Source organism: Carex rostrata, chromosome 8 (assembly GCF_964058835.1).
Source record: "Carex rostrata chromosome 8, lpCarRost1.2, whole genome shotgun sequence".
NCBI lineage: Eukaryota > Viridiplantae > Streptophyta > Magnoliopsida > Poales > Cyperaceae > Carex > Carex rostrata.
In genome coordinates, this window is record NC_135925.1 from 2,809,598 (window position 1) to 2,830,165 (window position 20,568).

A 20,568-nucleotide genomic window follows, 5' to 3' on the forward strand; every position below is an offset into this window, starting at 1 on the left:
TCTGTATTCTCTTCTGCGATTCGGATCCCTACAGTAACTCCAAATTTGACTTTGTATCCGGACCGTCCGATCAGAATCTGCAAAATATTCAAGAAAATTATATTCCGAATTTTGATCGGACTGTCCGGATCTAACTCAAATTTGGAGTTACTGTAGGGATCCGGACACTAAGGGGGGATTATACTTCTCCTGTTATAAATCAATGGAGACGTCCCCTATCCATGGGCTTTATTTTTTTCTTAGCCATGGTTGGCAAAAAAAAAAAAAAAAAAACACGCGCGCGCGCGCGCACATTTAATTTGTGTTCCATCGTTTTGCATTAAGTTCCCATCTCATGCAACTAAAATAGATTGTGTTTACATATTTCCTGAGATAACCGAACTAAGTTTGCGATTTGGCAAAATGCTGGAGGAGAACTGGAGAGGTTCCGAAATGGAAGAACAGTGATCGCCGACTATTAAGCTTTTGGCGCCAAAATGGGCATATGAGTCATTTTACCATAGAAATTTAGTGCGTCATTTGTGGGAAATGACGATTAGTTGCAATTGACTGCTATTATCATGCCTACACCTGTATTCCTTTTATAGCCAATTTTTTATTTTTTTTATTTATAAAAAGAAAAAATTAACATGCATTCAGTGAAATCTTGAGTCTTAACACAAATGTTAAATTGTGTTGGCATTTTTCTATTTTTCTTTGTACATTAAAAAAAAAAACGCAAGCACAATTAGCACTTCTCTTTATATTATTTTTTATTACAGGTTTATGTACAAATTTTTTTTTTAAAAAAAAGAGGCAAGATATGCCCATTTCATTGCTGAAACTTAGTGTTAAATATTTATGTACAATTTTAATTTGATATTGTTGTATTTAGCGTCATACACCTTTTGTATTGAATTAAATGTCGCATCTGACGTTTTTGCATGAAATACATGTTGGAATTAATTTCAATTAATTACAACATATGTGGACTTATATATAATATAAATATATATTAAATAATAGATTGTCAAAATTAGACCCGTTATGAAGTGATCAAATTAAGTATTATTTATCGGGTTCAATATGTGTCATGAGAAGTGAGGTATTTAATGTGTAGAATACATATTAATAACTTTGGGGCTATTCAGCTTAGGTTCCTTAAGGGTCTTTAAGGATCCTTAAGCTCTTAATCTGTCTAAATCCGTCCGAACGGTGATTCTTTAGGTGAGATTTAGACATGCTCCTTAGTGTTCATTCTTAATCCTCCCTCCCACTTCCTTAAGATATCAGCCTCTTTAGCATCTCCTTAAGAGCATTTTTAGTCACTTTTTGGACTATTTCACCCTTCTTTCCATACTGCTCCTTAAGAAAGATTATTTTCTTTATAGTTTTTTTATTTCATCTCCCCATATGCAGACACATAAACCTAAAACAAAAATAAAAGCATCTTCCTCCCTTTTGGCGAGATCGAATCGAAATCGACGTTAGCCGATGAAAGTGTTGCCCTCTCCACACCACGAGAAGTCGTTAGAGATCCGGATTGCCCTATCTTTTGTGTGTGGAATACACCACCTCCATCTCCGCCCCATCCTTTATCACTGCCACTGAACGTCGCTCGTAGTGTCCAGCAGATACCCTTTCTAAGTCGTTCAGCAGCCGAGAGGGTGCGAGGGGACAAAGATGAGTTCGCCTGAAAAGGTTGGATATAGTGACGGAAGGGAAGAGAAAGAGAAAAGGTGCTGCGAGGGGCCATCAAGGGGCAAGGATTGGTGGTGGTAGCGGGGAGGGTGAGAGAAGAAAGACATCAATGGAGAGTATGAAGCCAGGAAGGATTCTATGATGAACCACGATTTACACTTTTGAACTCTGTCTATTCTTTTTTTACTTTTTGGTTGATATCTGAATACAAGGAAGAAAATGTTGATAATATTTTGATTTTTTTTTTCACCGGATTTCATTTTTGTTTAAATTCATTTTTCTTTTCCTTTTTAAATTAATTTGACTTTAAACCTATGAATGAAATATATAAACGTCATCAATTTTATATTTTTATTACATAACAATTAAATAAGGATATATTGGTCTTTTACCCTTGTTACATAATAAAATATATTTTCTTTGTTCATAATGCTTTTTCTTTGTTAATCTTTCAATTGCCGAACACCTTAAGGTGTTAATCCTCAACCCCTTAATCCTCCGAGCTGAACAGCACCTTTATGATTTAGTGATGGTCTAAATTATATAAAGTGGAAATAATACAATTATGTTATTGGTCTCTGGATAACACAATCAAATATGGTAATGTTCTGTAAATAAGAAAATATCCAATAATGCAAGTTCTGAATTCAAACTCGCTAGGAATCCATTAAGAAAATAGGCTACAGATCCAATAAAAAAAATAAGATTGATTAATTAATTAATTAATTAATTAAAACTAAAGCCTAAAGGCGCCTATTCAAAATGGACAATGATGTATATATAGGGTCTGTATCCTCTGTAAAAGATATGGCAATATACATCATCATTAATTAAAAGGTGCTCTGTACCAATTTTTGATATCTCAGTTTCTCTGATTCTCTCTCTACTGAAAATAAAAGAGAATAGAAATTGATATCTTGTAACTGAGAAGGGGACTTTTAATAAAGAACTTGTGATTCGGATATCTCTCTTTGTGAAGATCAGAGTGTTGTCGCTGTCGCCTCTCTCGCTCTCTCCATCGGACTTGAGAGGGATTGCTTAGAAATCTAAAGGCTTCCGGTGATCAACGGTGATTATGCATCTCTAGAAGACTATAGCTACGGATCAAGGTAATCTATAATTTCATATTATAGTTCACTAGAGGATCATGACAATTTAGAGTTTATATATGCAATACGATTCTGCATAAATTTAAATCCATCAATACAATTTAAAAAATGATCATTACATGAAATTAAGGTTTCATACACTAAAAAAGCGCCTGACATTTTCTCTCAAATTTTGTAAGGTAAAAATCAACGACCTTTGTTGTTTGAAGATGTTCATGTGTAATTTAAACAATATTAATTGGGAATATTTCATGTTTATTTCTCAAATATTTTGAAATTACATATTTATCCCTCTAAAATTCATATATAATATCATATTTATCTTTCTAAATTTAAAAACTCACACACTTATAAAATATTCATTTTACCATTTATTAAGAAAAATAAAAAATATGTAATATATTTAAAAGAATTAAAGAAGTGTTTAGTGATCTAATTGGCCGATTGTAATAGTACATGGTCCACAGTGAGAGTATAATGGTATGCCAAAAGGAATGAAATCTGCTAAAATCCTTGAGGATTTCAGAGACCCTGAAATTTCAAATCCAACCATCTAAGTTTTTCTATACACGAATCTCAAAGTAGACAGATTTTTATGCACAAATCACGAAATATATAGATGGTTGAATTGAGAATTTCAGGGTCCCTAAAATCCCAGTGGATTCCAGCATATTTGTTTCCATGCCAAAATACCATTGTGTATATATCACAACCAGAGAAATAAACCATTCGTCCTCGAAAACTGATCACTTAGAAGACTACACATTTCTTTTTACACGAACGACATAATTTTATACTTTTAATAAATGAAAATGAGAATTTTATAAATTTATAGTGAGTTTTATTAGAAAAGGCAATACGTTGGATAAATCTATTAGTTTTTGAAATTTAGAAGGACAAATATAATATTATGAATTTTAGAAGAAAAATGTACGTAATTTCAAAATTTTCGAGATATATATATATGAAACTTCCCCATATTAATTAATGTGAGTTATCGCATATATTTAGTATAGATAGGAATATAAAATTTGAACAAACTGTTACGTGTTTATCTTGTGTGAATCAGCGTAACAAAATGCGGCCGGAACTGCATAGAAAATTAATATGTGGTCTAATATGCAGTTCCGCATATGCGGCAGCATATTTTTAACCGCATACTACATATGATCCGCATATGAACCGTATATACTGCATAAATTCTTGTTGTGAGATTTTTGAATCAGTGAATTTTAAAATGAGGAGGGTTCAAATGCCTCCATTTTTTGTGCCTCCACTATGCCTCCATCTTTTAAAACTTTAATAACTCAAAATTTAAAACTTAAAAGTCAAAATAAAACCGTTAGATGTGATCTATGTTATTTTATCTATGTGCTCATAAAAAAATATCACATTTCAATTTTATTTTTATGTAAATCATTAAGTTCAAAAATCAACGTCTAGAAATCTTCCAAATTAGTGTGTTTTTTACAAGCTCTTGATGACAATAAAAATAAAATTGAAATGTCATAATTTTTTACACGTGCATAGATAAAATTACGTAGATCATATCCAACGGTTTTATTTTGACTTTTAAGTTTTAAATTTTGAATTATTAAAGTTTTTAAAAATGGAGGCATGACGGAGGCACAAAAAATGGAGGCATTTGAACCCTCCTGTTTTAAAATATATATGTTTTTATTATCTTGCTGTTGTGTATTCTTATATATGTATGTTGTTTTTATATTAGAGAATAATTAATATAAAATAGTTCTACAAATATGTGTATTCTTATTCCTGTTATGAGATTATGTTTCCAAATATATATGAATTCTTATTTTAAAATCCGCATAAAAATCTGCATATGCAGCCGTATACCGTATATGCAGTATGCGGTGGCCTTCCGCATACCTCATAAAAACTGCATTTTATAACACTGGTGTGAATAATCTGGAAGCTTTATTCTGCTTTCATTTCTTCACGTAAACACTATCAAGCTATATATGATAAAATTTGAAATTACTGAAAAGAGTTACAACAATTTTATAATGTACAGTATAATCTTAATCTTTACTCTTTTGCATCTTTTATGTATCTCGGAAGTGTTACCTAACATAAATAATTTGCCTATTTGCTTTATTAAATGTAATATGCATTACATGTCAGAATTATGTTTTATTGATAGGAGTGAGGCCATGGTACTATGCATACGCATATAGCATATTGGCTCAGGCTATAGATTCAAATTTTCGGTTTGAAAGTTCTAACAATTGATCCAAACCGTTCAATATGATATTAATATGAATATGTATTTGTAAACTAAATTTTATATTTTTTAAGAAAAAATAATTTTTTAGATCGATAGAAAATCACTTGATCCGAAAATTCTAGATCATAAACTACCCATCTAAATTTTTTTTGAAGTACAATAATTTTACAAATAAATGTAAAATTTAGTTTAAAAATACATATTCATATTGAGACTGTGTGAAACGGTTAGAATTTTGAAAATAAAAATATTAATATGTAGTTCCGATCAATTAGCGCTATGCATGGTTACATAGCCTCACTCTTATTGATAGAATATAAAGGGACATATCCATTGTGACACAAAATGGAGAGCATCATCATCTGCTATTTTACCGTCTCTTCAGTCTTCACCAGCAGAACATATGTCTGGACCGAAATTTTTATTTAGAGTTTTAGACCATATTAAAAAAAAAATTTTAAAACCATAATTTGTGGAGATTTTCAGATATACCCATACCACATAATGGTTTGATGATTTCATTCTTGAGAGGTCGCGGATTGATTTCGAGGCCCCCTCAAACTTCAAAAATACAATGTGCTATTAAATATATTTAGGCTTTTGACGGACATTCAAATCATTTCTATTTAGAGGCCCTCATTAGTTTTTGGAATCCCATGAATTTGAGGTGTGTTTTTTTTTAAATATTGTATAAATAAAAATTTCGGCTGTCTGGACACGTCATAGGCTACTGGCTTCATTTGTATTTTATTCAGAAGCAACGCAAATTAAATTTTCAACCATTCTGTGTAAATACAAGCAGCATAAAGCAATCATCTTTGTAATTATAAAAAATTAGAAACAGAAACAAATGAATAGAAACCAGTTCAAATTTCTCTTCTTCCTTAGTTAATTTCATTTATCCAACAGTTAAGAAAATGAGTGGACAATCAAAATAATCTCAGTATTATAATTTAGATTTTTTAATAAGATTTGATGATTGAAAAATACTAAAATATTTTAAACCGGATGTTTGTACACCGGATTGATACCAACTCATAAAATTACTTTCAGAATATTAAAGTCGACGGTAAATCACAGCTTTCCTATCGTCACAGTCTTGTTCATCAGTTACACGACACAGGGACGGATCTAGAATTTTCGTCAGAAAAGACAAAAAAATATCGAATCGAATTTAAATAGTTAATCAAATTTAAACTCATTAATTAATTGGGTACTCGATAAAAAAATAATGTGTTGACTTTCCAATGCTCTGACTTGTAATTTCTGATGCTCTAACTTACAATTCTAATTAATTACCAATCATAATTCAAAAAAATTATTTTGATTTTAACACTAAATTTAATCTGAATTACAAATCAAACATCCAAGGAGAGGGAGATTTCAAGGGAAACAAAATCAATAAGAACCGATAGATCACCACTAAAACTCAAAATCCAAACGGCTGCCCCCCAGAACCATGTAGGTCCACCCCTGACACAGACATGAAAATGGAGATCTAATGTTGTACTAAACTTATTTTGGGCTGTATCAGGTTTCACCCCCGATATATAACATAACGCAAATGAAACTAATAAAATTTACCTATAAATCAACCGGCAAATATACCAAATAATATAAAAAAGAGTTTGCTAATTATAAGAAACTAATTAAAAGAAATTACTGTTTTTCAATCATCAGAATATATTAAAAAAAACTAATTAAAATAAACTAAACCACACCAATCCATTCCGAATTTGGTGGTGAAACTCTACTGCGGTAACGATACTGTATGTATATTTTGATCCATTTCGAAAGAAATGTCTCTTCCCAACTATTGTCGTGAAAGAAAGGGCACCAATTCCAATTGAATGGGTTCAAAAAGAAGCTTTTTTTTTCTCTGTGTTCTATAAATTTGGGATAGAGATTTTTCTCTATTTTAATTTTATGCCTACTCCATTGATACTACAATGCAGGCATTCTGAGGACTTAGGTGCTCATCCTATCTGGACGGGAGACTTTGTCTTGCTCGAGTACGACATGAATGAAGAATATTTTATAAATAGAACTTTTAATATCATTAAAATATTAAATAATTAAGATCTATGAAAAAGTTCTTCATTTGCTTGGTGTGGGTGCAGATCCTTTTTTACTATCCCACACCAATGCCTACTCCATTTATCAACCGGCAAATAAACCAAATAATATAAAAAAGAGCTTGCTAATTATAAGAAACTAATTAAAATAAATTACTGTTTTTCAATCATCAGAATATATTAAAAAAATAAAATATACAGGTCATTTTCTTAATGCTGAACAAAACAAACCTATGATGTGTTAGGTTACACTTACGAGTTACGAGATACATAAAATATGCATAAGTGTAAAGATTAAGATTATATTTTATCTTATAAAATTGTTGCAACTCCTTTAAGTGATTCGAAATAAAAGCTGAATAAAAGGTTCAAGGGGGGCAGAGAACTTAAATCTGAAACCACGCTAAACGCGCCCCTTTTTATAACGTTTTGGGCTGGGTTGTTTCCTTCCTGCCGAGCCCAAAAAAAATCATCCCGGTGCTTATTTGGATTATAGAATCTGCTTACGGAGATGCAAATCTCATTTAAATTCCCAACACCCGACATGACTCATTCCGATCTTATTTTCGCAGTTTCTCTGGTCATTGTAATTCGTACCGTCTTTGTTACATTTCAATATTTTCCACAAACGATGATAGAGATTTATTATATTTTTCTAAATTGGCAAGCGAAATGTAATGAATGTAACGCAGCTCAATTCCCAGATTCCAACTTGTGTCCTGAAACTCAAAACCACACAGATCAAAACAGCTCCAGTGCTCGAGGGAAACAAAGACGGGAGCATTTTGAAGGAATCAAGTCTGGAATGGTCAAAATTCAAATTTGTTTTGATCATTCCTATTGAACAAAACTAATCACCAAAAAACCCCCAATGGATATATTTAAAAATTCTAGAAATTAGTGCCAGACTTCTAAGGCTGTAAAAGTTATTAATCCTTCAAAAGGAGTACATGCTTCCTCCAAATTCGAAAAAAATAATACAAAATGAAGAACCAAGTCGGGAAAATGAACACAGAGAAGCGTTACAACAACAAAGACGAAGTCCGTCTGCTTATCATTCATATTTACAAGCTTGAAACAAACAGCTTGAGAGACAAATGCCCCTGAGAACAAATAAGTCTGCCTCGTGCATTTCCAGTAACGCTTAATTATTACAATCATCTTCAATAAGCACCCCTTTTAACATCATGAGAAGAGGAATATGTACCTCGTCCATGCGCATAGCTGGTGCCACGGCGGTCATACATCTCTTCCCGGGGATACATGCACCGACCACCACAGTTACCATTACAGTAATCTACATGTGGTCTAGCAAGCCTAGTAGAGATAAATACATAATTAAATAAAAATAAACTAATTCACAATAAATAGCAATGATGCATTTATCCTTTATTGAAAGCAGCTATGTGAAATGAGTATTATACTGGCAGTTTGAATAAAAAAAATACAGAATAGAAAAACCTAAATGCAAATACAATCTCTGGTCATACAAAATCCTAGCTGGAAACCACCAAAGTTAAAGTTTTAGCGTCACAAATCCGGACAAAACATTCTTTCCAATATAGCAATTGGGTACTAGATAAGGCAATCCAACTCATCAAAATTGTACTTCTATGCATAAAGTTCAAAAATGTACCTGCTGCTGCACATATCAAGACACCGAGAACAGGTGCAGTTACTACTACTGGAACCATAAACATACCGCGGTTTTGACCTTTCATCATACCCGTCATCATCCTAGAATTTAGATAATTTCATAGAGTTTTCCATTAGTGCAATGTTAGCAAGCTAAATATTTATTGAGCATAATTAACACTCTTTTTCATACTACTGCCAGAAAGGGACTCCATTAATTTTCTAATTATTAACAGCAGATTCTTAGAAAAATAAGGGATTATTAATTTTCTAATTATCAACAGTAGATTCTTGGCATATCTGTAATCCATATTCAAGTTATCATAAGAACATATGTTCTTCCAAATAGCAATTGCAAGAAAACAAAATACTCACAATCTCTAGATATGGGCGCTTTGAAGATCTGCTGCTACCCCTGTCGTACTCGCGAACATGGCCCTCTCGGTAGGAGAGAGAGCTGCGAAGATCTTCCTTGTAATCATTTGCGCTTGCCTGTGCACGCTTGCTTGAATAGACACGCTCTGATGAGGAATAGTAGTAGTCATCTCTGTAGGATGCACGCTTCTCTACTATGACACGAGAGCCATAGTCTGGTTTTCTTCCTTCCTGCCTTCTAGAGTTGCTCCTTGGGTAGTTGTAATCGTGATCATGGCCTGTTCAGGCAGCAGCAATGAGTTATATAGAGGGAGGGAGCAGAGGCGGATGGAGGTAGAGACCAAGGGGTGCTAAGCACCCCCTATAATTTAAAAACTTCCCATTTTTATCCTTTCAAATTTCTATTTTTTATAAGAAGTTTATACCATTAGTCCCCCCTCATAAAATAAAATTATATGATACTTATTTATGCAGTCCAAGTAAATGCATCTGATGCAGATGGCCTGCAATATGCAAATAAATGCATCAGATACAAAAGCTGGCATGTCATATCAATTAAATTTCTATTTTGAAGACACAATTAACTGGCAGGCTGGCACACATAGAAATGCATATCAAGTTATCAACCACATAAGATCAGTTTGCACAACTTCACATTAGGCTCCCAGCTGTTCCAATTGTTCCACGCTCGGATATTAGGATGTTATTTAGCAAAATTCATTGGGAGTCGGTATGTGCTGGATGAGGTCAGGAACTAAGGCAAAAAATTGCATTTGCACCCTGTAAAGTTAGTTTTCTCTGCTTTGCGCCCTACCATTTTTCTCTCTTGCAAGCGCTAATTTCTCAGTAAACTTGCATTATTTAATTATCAGAAATTGCACGTTCCTATTTTTAGTATTTGTAGATTCTTATATTTTCTAAAAATAAATACTTGCACTTTAATCATTGTCTAAAAATACTGTTTATATTATGCATGAATTATAATAAGAACTCATTACATAATTAACGGTTATTAATTGAGGCTCAATGAGAGCTCTGTCTGCAGAATTACAGCTCAATTCCACGATTCCATATGTTTCTAACCCCATTCAGCAGCTACAACTCAATTCCACCATTCTACTTAACTCAACAGGCCTATTCAGAATTGTCAAATTAGAAATGCTAATTACATCACACCTATGATTAAACACACCTATCTGATAGTTATCTATTTAGATGATAAAAGATATTTGAAAGAAAACTGAATTTTTTTGGCACAATACATACCTGATAGCCTTCTCTCATATGGCCTCTCAGGTGAAGGGGAAGAGACTCTTGATCTCCTCGGCACAGGCACCAGAGCCAGCCTATCCCTCAAGCCTGTACGACTCCTCGATTCATGATCTGAACGGCTAATATCATCACGCATCGAAACACGCCCACGGGACCTGCCTACAGGAGACCTAGACAACCGTGGGGACCGAGATCGATTAGGAGAGAGAGATTCAGACAGATGCCTACCATGAGGTCGCTGCAGGCCTGGGCTTAAATGGTGGTTTTGACGCATGCCCCGCTTTTGTCTCAGCCTCTGCCTCCATCTACGTGGCCAGTAGAGAGTAGCACCAACTTTTCGCTTGCTCTCACCTTCACCTATGTAACTGTTGTTGATGGCTGAAATATTTGCAGCCAAAGAAGGCAATATTAGGTTTCTATATTTATTACTCCTGAATTGTCCATGGAAAAATAGATAACCAAATATTAATGTTGTAGCACTTATTTAGGTTTCAACTAATCTGTAATATTAGGAACGGCAATTTTTGACAACCAACCTGGCTGAGACAAACTTGGACGGTAAATTATGTGGGTCTGCTCATAATTCATGCAAGTAGATCAGGAAGAGTCAGACTCAACCCAATCACCCAAGAAAGGATGAAAGCCTAAAACCAGAAGGTCCAAAAATACAGGTTTGACCATTTTGCAATTCTAACCCAATAGGTCCACCTGATCCAACCCACTTCCAGGATAGGCATGTTATACAAATAACCAACCACAGCCCAACCCCAATTTACGAACAACATCGCATGGCGTACATTGTTTTCTATTATTCAGGCCACAATAAGAAAACAACAACCAGATCAGACCACACGCATTGCCACCTATTACTAGACTATCATGTCAACACTGACAGCTTTAAATGAAACCAGTAACAGACAACTGCATACTTATATCTCTAACTTCCATAAAAAATGTGAATTCAAATACTAAATAAATAAAAAATATATATGTATACAAGTGTCCAAATATAATTAGAAACAAAAAGGAATGCTACTTCATCCAGTTTTCCAAGTATGATTTAAATAACAGGGTTCAAGAAACAACACGATAGGATAGTGAACCTGAGCACACTATCTAAACTTTTACTTATATGAATTAAGTTTTTATATTGTTCATAGGGATCTGACCCACGAGCATCATAAAGATATATGACAAATAATTGAATCATACAAAAACTACCTTTTACACAGGCAACAGCATCTCTATGATGTTCATAAATAACAAATGCAAAATCAAGTCGCTTAGCAGAACGTAGGTTTCGAGCAAGCTGGACGTTCTTGATACAACCAAATCTCTCAAGCAACCTGGTAACTTGATGCTCGTCATATTCAGGTGGCATCCCATTAATAAAGACGGTTCTAATCTGAAATTTCCACAGGAAAAAAGGAAACAGACTAATGTAATGTATATATATTAGATGAGAAATGCTCAACCACAAGCCACTTGGGAGTCTGGATTAGCTCTTGTTATTTCAATGGCGTCAAAGATCCACTGCGAACTGTTTATGTAATTGCGATTACCAATTGGTACAATCTGGTAGTGGTCATGATCTCATACTTTAGATTAACATATCCAAAGAAGAAAGATACACGGGAGCAATTAGAGAACACCAGATAATCCAAAGCGAAGAACAGGAAATATATTAACTCTAGGAATAGTTCATAAGCAAGTCACCCAGTATGCAACACGTGTTGTCTTTTCAGTTCACAACAAGGGTAATTCAGAATGAAAGAATTCCACACTGATACTTTTCATGACCTGTTTTCTAATCTCCTTTGGAATTCTCAGCACTCAAGATCTCTAATGGTAGGTAGGTTAGCATACCCAAAAGACGAAAGATATGCAGAACTGAATTAGAACCCCAGTGCATACGAAGCGAAGAAACCAGATATATATTTCTATGAATAGCTGGTCAGAAAGCAGTGCACTGTACAACGCGTAACATCTATCCAGTATACATAAGGGTAGTAAGAGTGTACCAGAACCACATTGATACCCTTTAGACTTTGTAAACCTTATCTTCTTTTGAATTTCCTATCAAGAACTATATGAACGGTTTTTTTTTCTGTACAAACTGATCAAAACAAATGTAAACATTGTAACCTACCCAGATGGTATGCACTACTAGCTACTCACCTGGACTAAAAGTGATGAACTATAAAATTCCTGAATTAACACAAGATCAAACAAAGACCAACCTCGGACATTGTTTTTCCATCAGGTTCAAGATATGAAACAGCAAAAGTCACATTGGCTTTCCTATCAAGGCCAAAAGCAGCCTCATGATTCTTCAGCCGCCTACATGCAAGTTTCGCATCTAGACGGGAGAAAAACTCCAAGAAAGCAAACCCGCGGTTCAACCCTTCATTCCTCCTGTCCTCTACTAGAGTAAGCTCCTTATAATGATCTACCCCATATTCCTTCAATTTCTCTTCAAACTGCAAAATTTTGACATGAAATACGTTTCCACAACAAGGAAAGGAAATGACTGTAATAGTGCAATGCACTCCTACTTTTAAGCAACGATGAAAATAGCGACAGGAGGAGAATTGCTGACGCCTATAAGCATTAAGAAGCCATTTTATTTTGTACTGTACTGTAACTTCAACCTTTTCTTCTTTTTGCAAAATATTAGTTGGAGATCACCAACTTTCAAAAAGGTAAAAAAAAAAAAAAAAAACAGTGCAATGCACTTTAGTTTGGGACCATTGCACTTTTTTCTCTTTTGTTTCTTATTTGGGTGTTCCTCTGTAGATCTTTCATTTCAATATTTTTTCTTTGGATTTTTGTTTGAGTGTCATGCTTGTCTTCTCCAATAAGATATTTCAACTTAAAATTTCACTGATAAAACTATATTACAGACTGCCTTGAAAGGGATGCAAGATGGAGTAATGGACAAGGACGGTAAATAAGTGCAAAAATTAATGAATTTGTGTTCACTAAACATCTAAAAGCACCATGGTAGTGTTCGGCAACTATATGAAGCTTAAATTTTAAGCTGCACTAAGGAGCACCCATTCGGCAATAAAGTTGAAAAGTAACTTCTTAAGAAACCTTTACGCTTGGCAAAATGCTTAAGCCATGTGAAACTATGGCTTAAAAACTTGGGCAAGCTTAAGAAAGGTGGACAAAAGGAGCACTAAGGAGGTGGAATTAAGCTTGGTAAAGGAGCACCCGTTCGGTGAGCTTAAGATTCCTTAGAGCACTAAGGAGCTCTAAGCCATGGTTGCCGAACACTACCCATGATCTTACTGCTCGTAACAAACTGAAAAGGCAAGCATTTAACAAGCAAATAATGAGCAAACAACGTAACTAGAAACCAAAAAGAATCTTACTTGTTCCTTTGTCCATGTTCGACAGATGTTACTCACAAAGAGGGTGTCATTTTCCTCGCTGGGAAAAACACGGCACCTTTTTCCCCTCACCTAATAACAAAAATGCCAAAACCTACCATTACAAATTAGTTCATGAGAATAGGCCAAGACCACATCTGTTTAAATAAACTTTAGAAGGACAACAAACCACTGAGCCCTTTAAATCCAAAGCCCGTCTAGCTTCCTCAACTGTACCATACCGTACAAATGCAAATCCCTCGTTCCTCTTAGTCATGGCATTGGTTGTCAAACGAATCTCTCTTACCTCCCCTACTTTAGAGAACACTTCCTTTAAATCTTCCTGAGTAGCATACCTGTGATGTTGGAAAACCCTAATTTAGTATTATTTGAACTCTTGGTGATTTCTCCGATCATCTCAAGAAGATCTTCTAACAGTTGCAAGCTGGACTGTTCTAGCCAACACTTATTATTTATAAATTTTTTTTTTCTTTTAAGTGTAAGTGGCCTGAATTGCCCCTCTTAACCACTCAAATAAGTTTCAACTAAGCCAAACTCATAGTGAAAAACCTCATCATACAACATGCCAATTCACTAGAAAATTAATCTTTTTATGTTTTGAATCTCAAGGTACCACCGGTTCCATTACAAACACACAAACGCCATACACAAGTTTTTGTTACAAAACACACCATCAAACAAACAAAAGCCTCACTCCCACCAGATCAAAGAAAACAAAACACAACCTTAAAATGAGAAGTAAGCACCAGTAGAAAAATACTATTATTAGGAAATATGGCAAAAGGATTCTATGGTCGCATATTGGAAGAATTTTATGCAAACTATAGTAAGTCAATAACAATGAACAAATTATGAACATTTTACCCATTTTGGGTCGGCAATTCTTAGGCTAAATAACAGTAAGCCCCCCCCCCCCCCCCCCCAACCACACACCACCTAAAAACCAAGGTTAAGGCAAACTATTAACAAACAGCAAAGTGTTCCCTGACATTTAATATGGGCCCATCTATTAACTACACCTGGCTAGACTTGCTTCAATCAGGGCTTTTGGAAAAGATAAGCTTTATCCGAGGAATAAAATTCATTTCCTCACAATAGTCTAAAAGGTGGCATCGTTTGCTAAAATTGGAAAAACTCAACAAGGATTACATACAAAATAGTACTGAGTGTCATTCATACAAAATTGTAATAACAATAAATAGAATATTACCAATCAAGACCTCCAACAAACACTTCATAGTCTTTCCTCTTCCTGTGCACCTTGATCGCCTGGAGATGCTCCTCTCTCAAGTCTTCGTCGTCGATATTTGTCATACCTTCGCTGTGTGCATCCTCAATCCCCTCCTCTATAATCTCCTCCTCCTCAACAAGGTAATATTCTTCCTCTCCATCCTCCCCCTCTTCTCCTTCGCCTATCTTCTCATAGATTACATCCTCTTCACCTTCATCTTCTTCCTCTGCCTTTGCTTTGGAGTTTTTGTAGCGGTCGAGGTCCACATATACAGTCTGCACGTCATACTCATCTGACCACTGCCATGGTTTCTTATTGTCTTCATCATCTGAAAAAGAATAATCTTTGATTAAATAGGATAGCCTTAGGTGTTTTTAACAAAGGACTTGCCTGTAGTTTTCAGTTCGTCAGAGGTAGGTAAAAAAAATTGTAGGATATTGACTTGGACAGTGATCTTTTCATGTCTCCCTCACTTCAACAATATCAAATATTGAAAACATATACAACAAAATAGGTCAAAGATAGGAGCAGTAAGACAAAAGCATTTAAACTATATAAAAAAGCACATTAGTTCTACTCCATATATATTCAAACTGTTGTTCTTACTTTTAAATACATAACAGCTCATATATTTTCTCAACATACAAATGCAACTGTTAGACTTAAATTAGAATCAACATTTCAAAGCTTTGCGAATGGTATCTTATAAGCAAAGCTAGTATTATTGGAAACTGGTGGTTTCTTATTTTTGCTCCTCTACAGTAATTACCTTTTCCATAACAATATATTATATCAGCAAGAGTGAATTAAGTAACTTACTTGTTTATTTAACCAAATAGATATCTCTATTCATAATACAGATATGTATCTGTCTAAAGCGAATCCAGTGATTTAAATCAATTTGAACATAATTGTCTTCGTGGACAATTGTAGACAAAGCTTTTTATACTAATCTGTATATTAACAAATATGGCATGGTAAAATTTGTATAAATATAGCCCATCAACGTGTGAATAAGGACTAAAATGATGCAAATAGAAATTTGAATGATTTTCATCCACATCATCTCTCTCCATATTCACAGAAAAATCACAGTAGATAAAGTCACTCTTCAAGTATCAAAGATTCAGAATGTTCAATGAAAAATGTCTATAGTGAAAAACCACAAGTAGAATTTACTATGGCATAATTGCTCGTAAGACTAGACAATCTCAGCAGTGTAGACTTCTAGTGCCACAGGTCTTTTTGCTTAATATATCAGAAACTAAAACCCAGATGATTGTGAGTTCTTCTTCATTACGAGCAACAAATCCTCATAAAATGTAGTAATTTTGAGTTCAATTCACACAAAATCAACATTTCATAAAATGAGAGGATCAAATTAATTGTAACCAACAAATTTTAGTGCATTTATCTTTCGGCCTCTAGTCTCTTGCTCTTGTATAATATGAACTCAGATAATGCTAATTTTACATGGATGCATCCTCCTGAGATGAACATGTTCACCAGTTCAGATTAATTGTTTGCAGTTTTGGATTTTTGAAATGTGCACACAGATGAGAAGTTGTGGCAACTTGTAGCACCAGCATCTATTAGCACTGAAACCCCCCTCATCTCACAAATATATAATGAAAAAATGTCATATTGAACTACGAAAGGCTTAAAATTTGCTTCTACCTCCCAAAGGATGCAAATATGAGAAACACGTATAATAGAGTTCAGTTCATCTAAACACTGACAGTGAAAATAAGGGGTACTTCCACAAGCATTCTTGAAATCCGAAGTGCAAAAACTGCAAATCCAACTATCATAATTCTTTTAGATCGTTATTCACTCACTCCAGTCACTCTTCCCCTACGATCTAACCAGAATCCCAGATCCAAACATAGAAATTGTCCAAAAACAGCAGACTAAGTCAACGAATGAAGGGCCGGATGCTTTTTCGAAAGTATCTAAAATCCATGACCATTTCGCAACTCTATCAATCAAACCAGAAGGTATCAGAAATCGTACATTCAACTTTTACTTTAGTCTTAGAAGGCTTCCTCTCAGGATCCTCCAAGCCGCCTTGCACTACATCTCCCGCTAACGTCTGCTCTACCTCATCGCCGCCATGCGCCGCCACAGCCGAACGGAGCGCCGCCGTCTTCAACCCTGGCTCGACTACACTCTTCTTAGCCTCGGTATTCGGCATGTGCTCGCTCGATTGCTCCATCTCCATAGATCTGAATATGGAATTTTAACCGGGGTCTGGGGTATACGCAAAAATTACTGCGCTAGTAGAAAAGGTAGAAGGAAGAGTGCTGGGGATTTGATGTATTGTGAGAGTAATAAAAATGGACAGCACGGGCACGGGCGACTTGCCGAGTCCGTATCCTCTGCATTACCTCCAAAGAGTATCTTTTGAATTTAAAGAATCTTAGCCGTTTGATAATGTACGGGGCCCTTTAATATTGGTGAGGATCTAAATCGTACGGTTTATATCTATTAATGCACGTTCCGTTAATGCAGAGTACGAATCCCGACATGCCTAGTTTACACTTGCCGATTCTTGAGGACTGCAGATTCCGTTTCCTCTGTTATTTAACGAATTGCACGATCATGCGAGAAAAGATATTTGATGGAAACGATATAATTATTAGGAGGGATCGAGTTACAGTATTTTTTGAGTTACAACAAATTACAACAAGCATTATTTATATTTTTAAAGTCTAAATCGTCGATCCAAACCGTTAGATGTAATCTCTACAATAAAATGTGCTTGGAGACCAAATTTTACATTTTTTGAAATTTTTTTACTATTTATTAAGATGGGTACAAAATTCAATGGTATGAATTTGACTAGTTTTTGTACCCACCTTAATAAATAGTAAAAAAATTCTAAAAAATGTAAAATTTGGTCTCCAAGCACATTTTATTGTAGAGATAACATCTAACGGTTTGGATCGACGATTTGGACTTTGAAAATGTAAATAATGCTTGTTGTAACTTGTTTTAACTCAATATTTATACTGTAACTTGAGTAAAGCTAGCGTGTGACATGCTCACCAAGAAAGTTTGGTGAGCATAACTCCAAAAGTATATCGGATCGACGTCAAATGTCAAATCCAAACCGTTGAAATCCATGTACTTCATGAGTGATGCATATATATGCAAAATTTTGAAAGTTTCGAGTTTATTTGCTACACAGTCAAGTGGTCAAAGAAATAAACATTTTATTATAAGTTATTTTATATATTCAATTTTTATTATTTCTTTGACCACTTGACCGTGTAGCAAATAAACTCGAAACTTTCAAAATTTTGCATATATATGCATCACTCATGAAGTACATGGATTTCAACGGTTTGGATTTGACATTTGACGTCGATCCGATATACTTTTGGAGTTATGCTCACCAAACTTTCTTGGTGAGCATGTCACACGCTAGCTTTACTCCTGTAACTTGATCCCTCCTCAATTATTAGTAACATCATAAAGTACCATCATGACTTCATGAGGAAAAGAAATTTGATGGAAAGGCGTCAATTGATGTTTTCATCGATTCAACTCGTTGCAAAAATAAATTTCAAACGTGTGAATGTTATAGTCAATTGCCGATAAATTTTAATATGATAAATTTACATCTGTTATGTATTTATCGATTTTTTTTATCAATTTTAACCTCATTTCACAGTCATAAAGTCTCCAGACTGATAATTATTTTTCAAACATTATCTAATAATACATGAAAATTATTTATTCTATTTAATTCAAAATGATACATTAATTTTTTGGGACCACCTAGCTATCCCCTGTAACAATCTTACATTTCATCATTCAGTTATTAAACCAATATTTCTAACGATCTGTGAAGAATTTTACAAATATAAACCAATAACGTTTTCTACACAATTTTCTCTTTCAAATGAGATCCATGATGACATATTTTCGAGTTATCTGTTGCACAAGTATCCATTCTCGTTATTCAAGTATTCATACATCATCGAGAAAATATTCGTCCGCATTTTGCAAGTATAAATAAAAAAGCGGGACACATCACTCATCCATCTTTTACACGTTTTTAGAGGTATATTTTTTTTAGTGAGTCTATGGTACTATGCATATTACGATTTGGCACCGTGCTACGGCTCTATATTCGAGTTTTCAAATCCTAATGGTCGATCCGAACCGTTCATCTTGTTCTCCATATTAATGTGTTTGGAGACCAAATTTTATATTTTTTTAAAAAAATTTACTATTTTTTTAGATTTATTGAAAATCACTGTTTTTGGATGGTCCAGAATTTTCAGATCAAGTGATTTTCTAAATATCTAAAAAAAATAGTAAACAAATTTCAAAAAATGTAAAATTTGGTCTCCAAACACATATTAATATGGAGAACAAGATGAACGGTTCGGATCAACTGTTAGGATTTGAAAACTCGAATATAGAGCCGTAACACGGTAACAACCCGTGATATGCATAGTACCATAGACTCACTCATTTTTTTTCTTCGTTCAATCTAACCAATATTTTTGATGATCTGTGAGGAATTTTGCAAATCTAAAATCACGAACGTCTTCTATACAATTTTCTCTTTCAAATTAGATCCATGATGACATACTTTCGAATTGTCCGTTTCACAAGTATTCATACATCATCGAGAAAATATTCATATGCATCGTACAAGTGTAAATAAAAAAACTAGACACATCACTCATCTATCTTTTACATGTTTTTTTAGGAGGATTTTTTTTCTCCGTTCAATCTAACTAATATTTCTGACGATCTGTGAAGAATTTTGCAAATCTAAAACCACGAATGTTTTCTACCCAATTTATCTTTCAAATGAGATTCATGATGACATACCTTCGAGTTGTCCGTTGCACAAGTATTAATATCTTGCCACGCAAGTATTCATTCATACACGTTAAAGTATTCATATCTAAGACATCAAATATTCATTCATACACCTCTATTTTTTTTTCAAATTTTGTTTTTATATCATTTACTTAGTACGCAGTGGCCTAATTCACCATAATAAAGCTGTGTTATTTGCAAATAACTCGCTACTTCATGAGGAAGGGGAACATAGACATGAAAGAAATTAATGCATCCACAATTTCACATATACAAAATTATTTTGATAAGGTCGACAGTGATGAATTTGACCCGGTAGAGACGTGCTCTAGTATTCATTTATACACGTTGAAGTATTCATTCCCGGCTAGGGGTGTTCAAACGGTCGGTTCGGTTTAAACCGAACTAAAATAATCAAATCGAACTTAAAATTGAAGTTTGAAAATCCAACCGAACCGACCGAACTAAAATAGCAAATCGAATTAAAATCGAACCATTTAAACCGATTTAAACTTCGGTTTGTTCGGTTGAACCGAACTTTCTTAAAAATCAAAACTCAATACATCTATAATACTCAATTTAAACTTTGGTTTTGATTAATGAACCAATTTAAACTTCGATTTTGATTAATGAACCAAAATAATACTAGAAGTCTTGACCCTATCAATAAAATCAGTCTGTTCGGTTTAATCGGTTTTGAGAAATC

At 34.2% G+C, this 20,568-nt stretch overlaps 1 protein-coding gene across 1 annotated transcript; it reads right to left on the bottom strand.

The window, feature by feature from the left end:
* Positions 1-7,992: 7,992 nt before the first annotated feature.
* LOC144558363 (uncharacterized) lies at positions 7,993-17,388 on the bottom strand. The gene is made up of 10 exons (XM_078307197.1): positions 17,034-17,388; positions 15,000-15,348; positions 13,959-14,124; positions 13,772-13,861; positions 12,635-12,874; positions 11,616-11,799; positions 10,389-10,772; positions 9,123-9,400; positions 8,749-8,849; positions 7,993-8,429 (listed from the first exon to the last, which is right to left on the bottom strand). The coding sequence occupies exons 1-10, from the start codon at positions 17,239-17,241 to the stop codon at positions 8,276-8,278; spliced, it is 2,154 nt and encodes a 717-aa protein (XP_078163323.1). The 5' UTR covers positions 17,242-17,388; the 3' UTR covers positions 7,993-8,275.
* Positions 17,389-20,568: the final 3,180 nt, after the last annotated feature.

Coding starts and splice junctions, on each gene's coding strand:
- LOC144558363 (XM_078307197.1), bottom strand. CDS start 17,241: ATGGAGATGGAGCAATCGAGCGAGCACATGCCGAATACCGAGGCTAAG. Junction 15,349..17,033: donor GACTAAAGTAAAAGTTGAAT/GTACGATTTCTG, acceptor ATTCTTTTTCAG/ATGATGAAGACAATAAGAAA. Junction 9,401..10,388: donor ATATGAGAGAAGGCTATCAG/GTATGTATTGTG, acceptor CTGCCTGAACAG/GCCATGATCACGATTACAAC.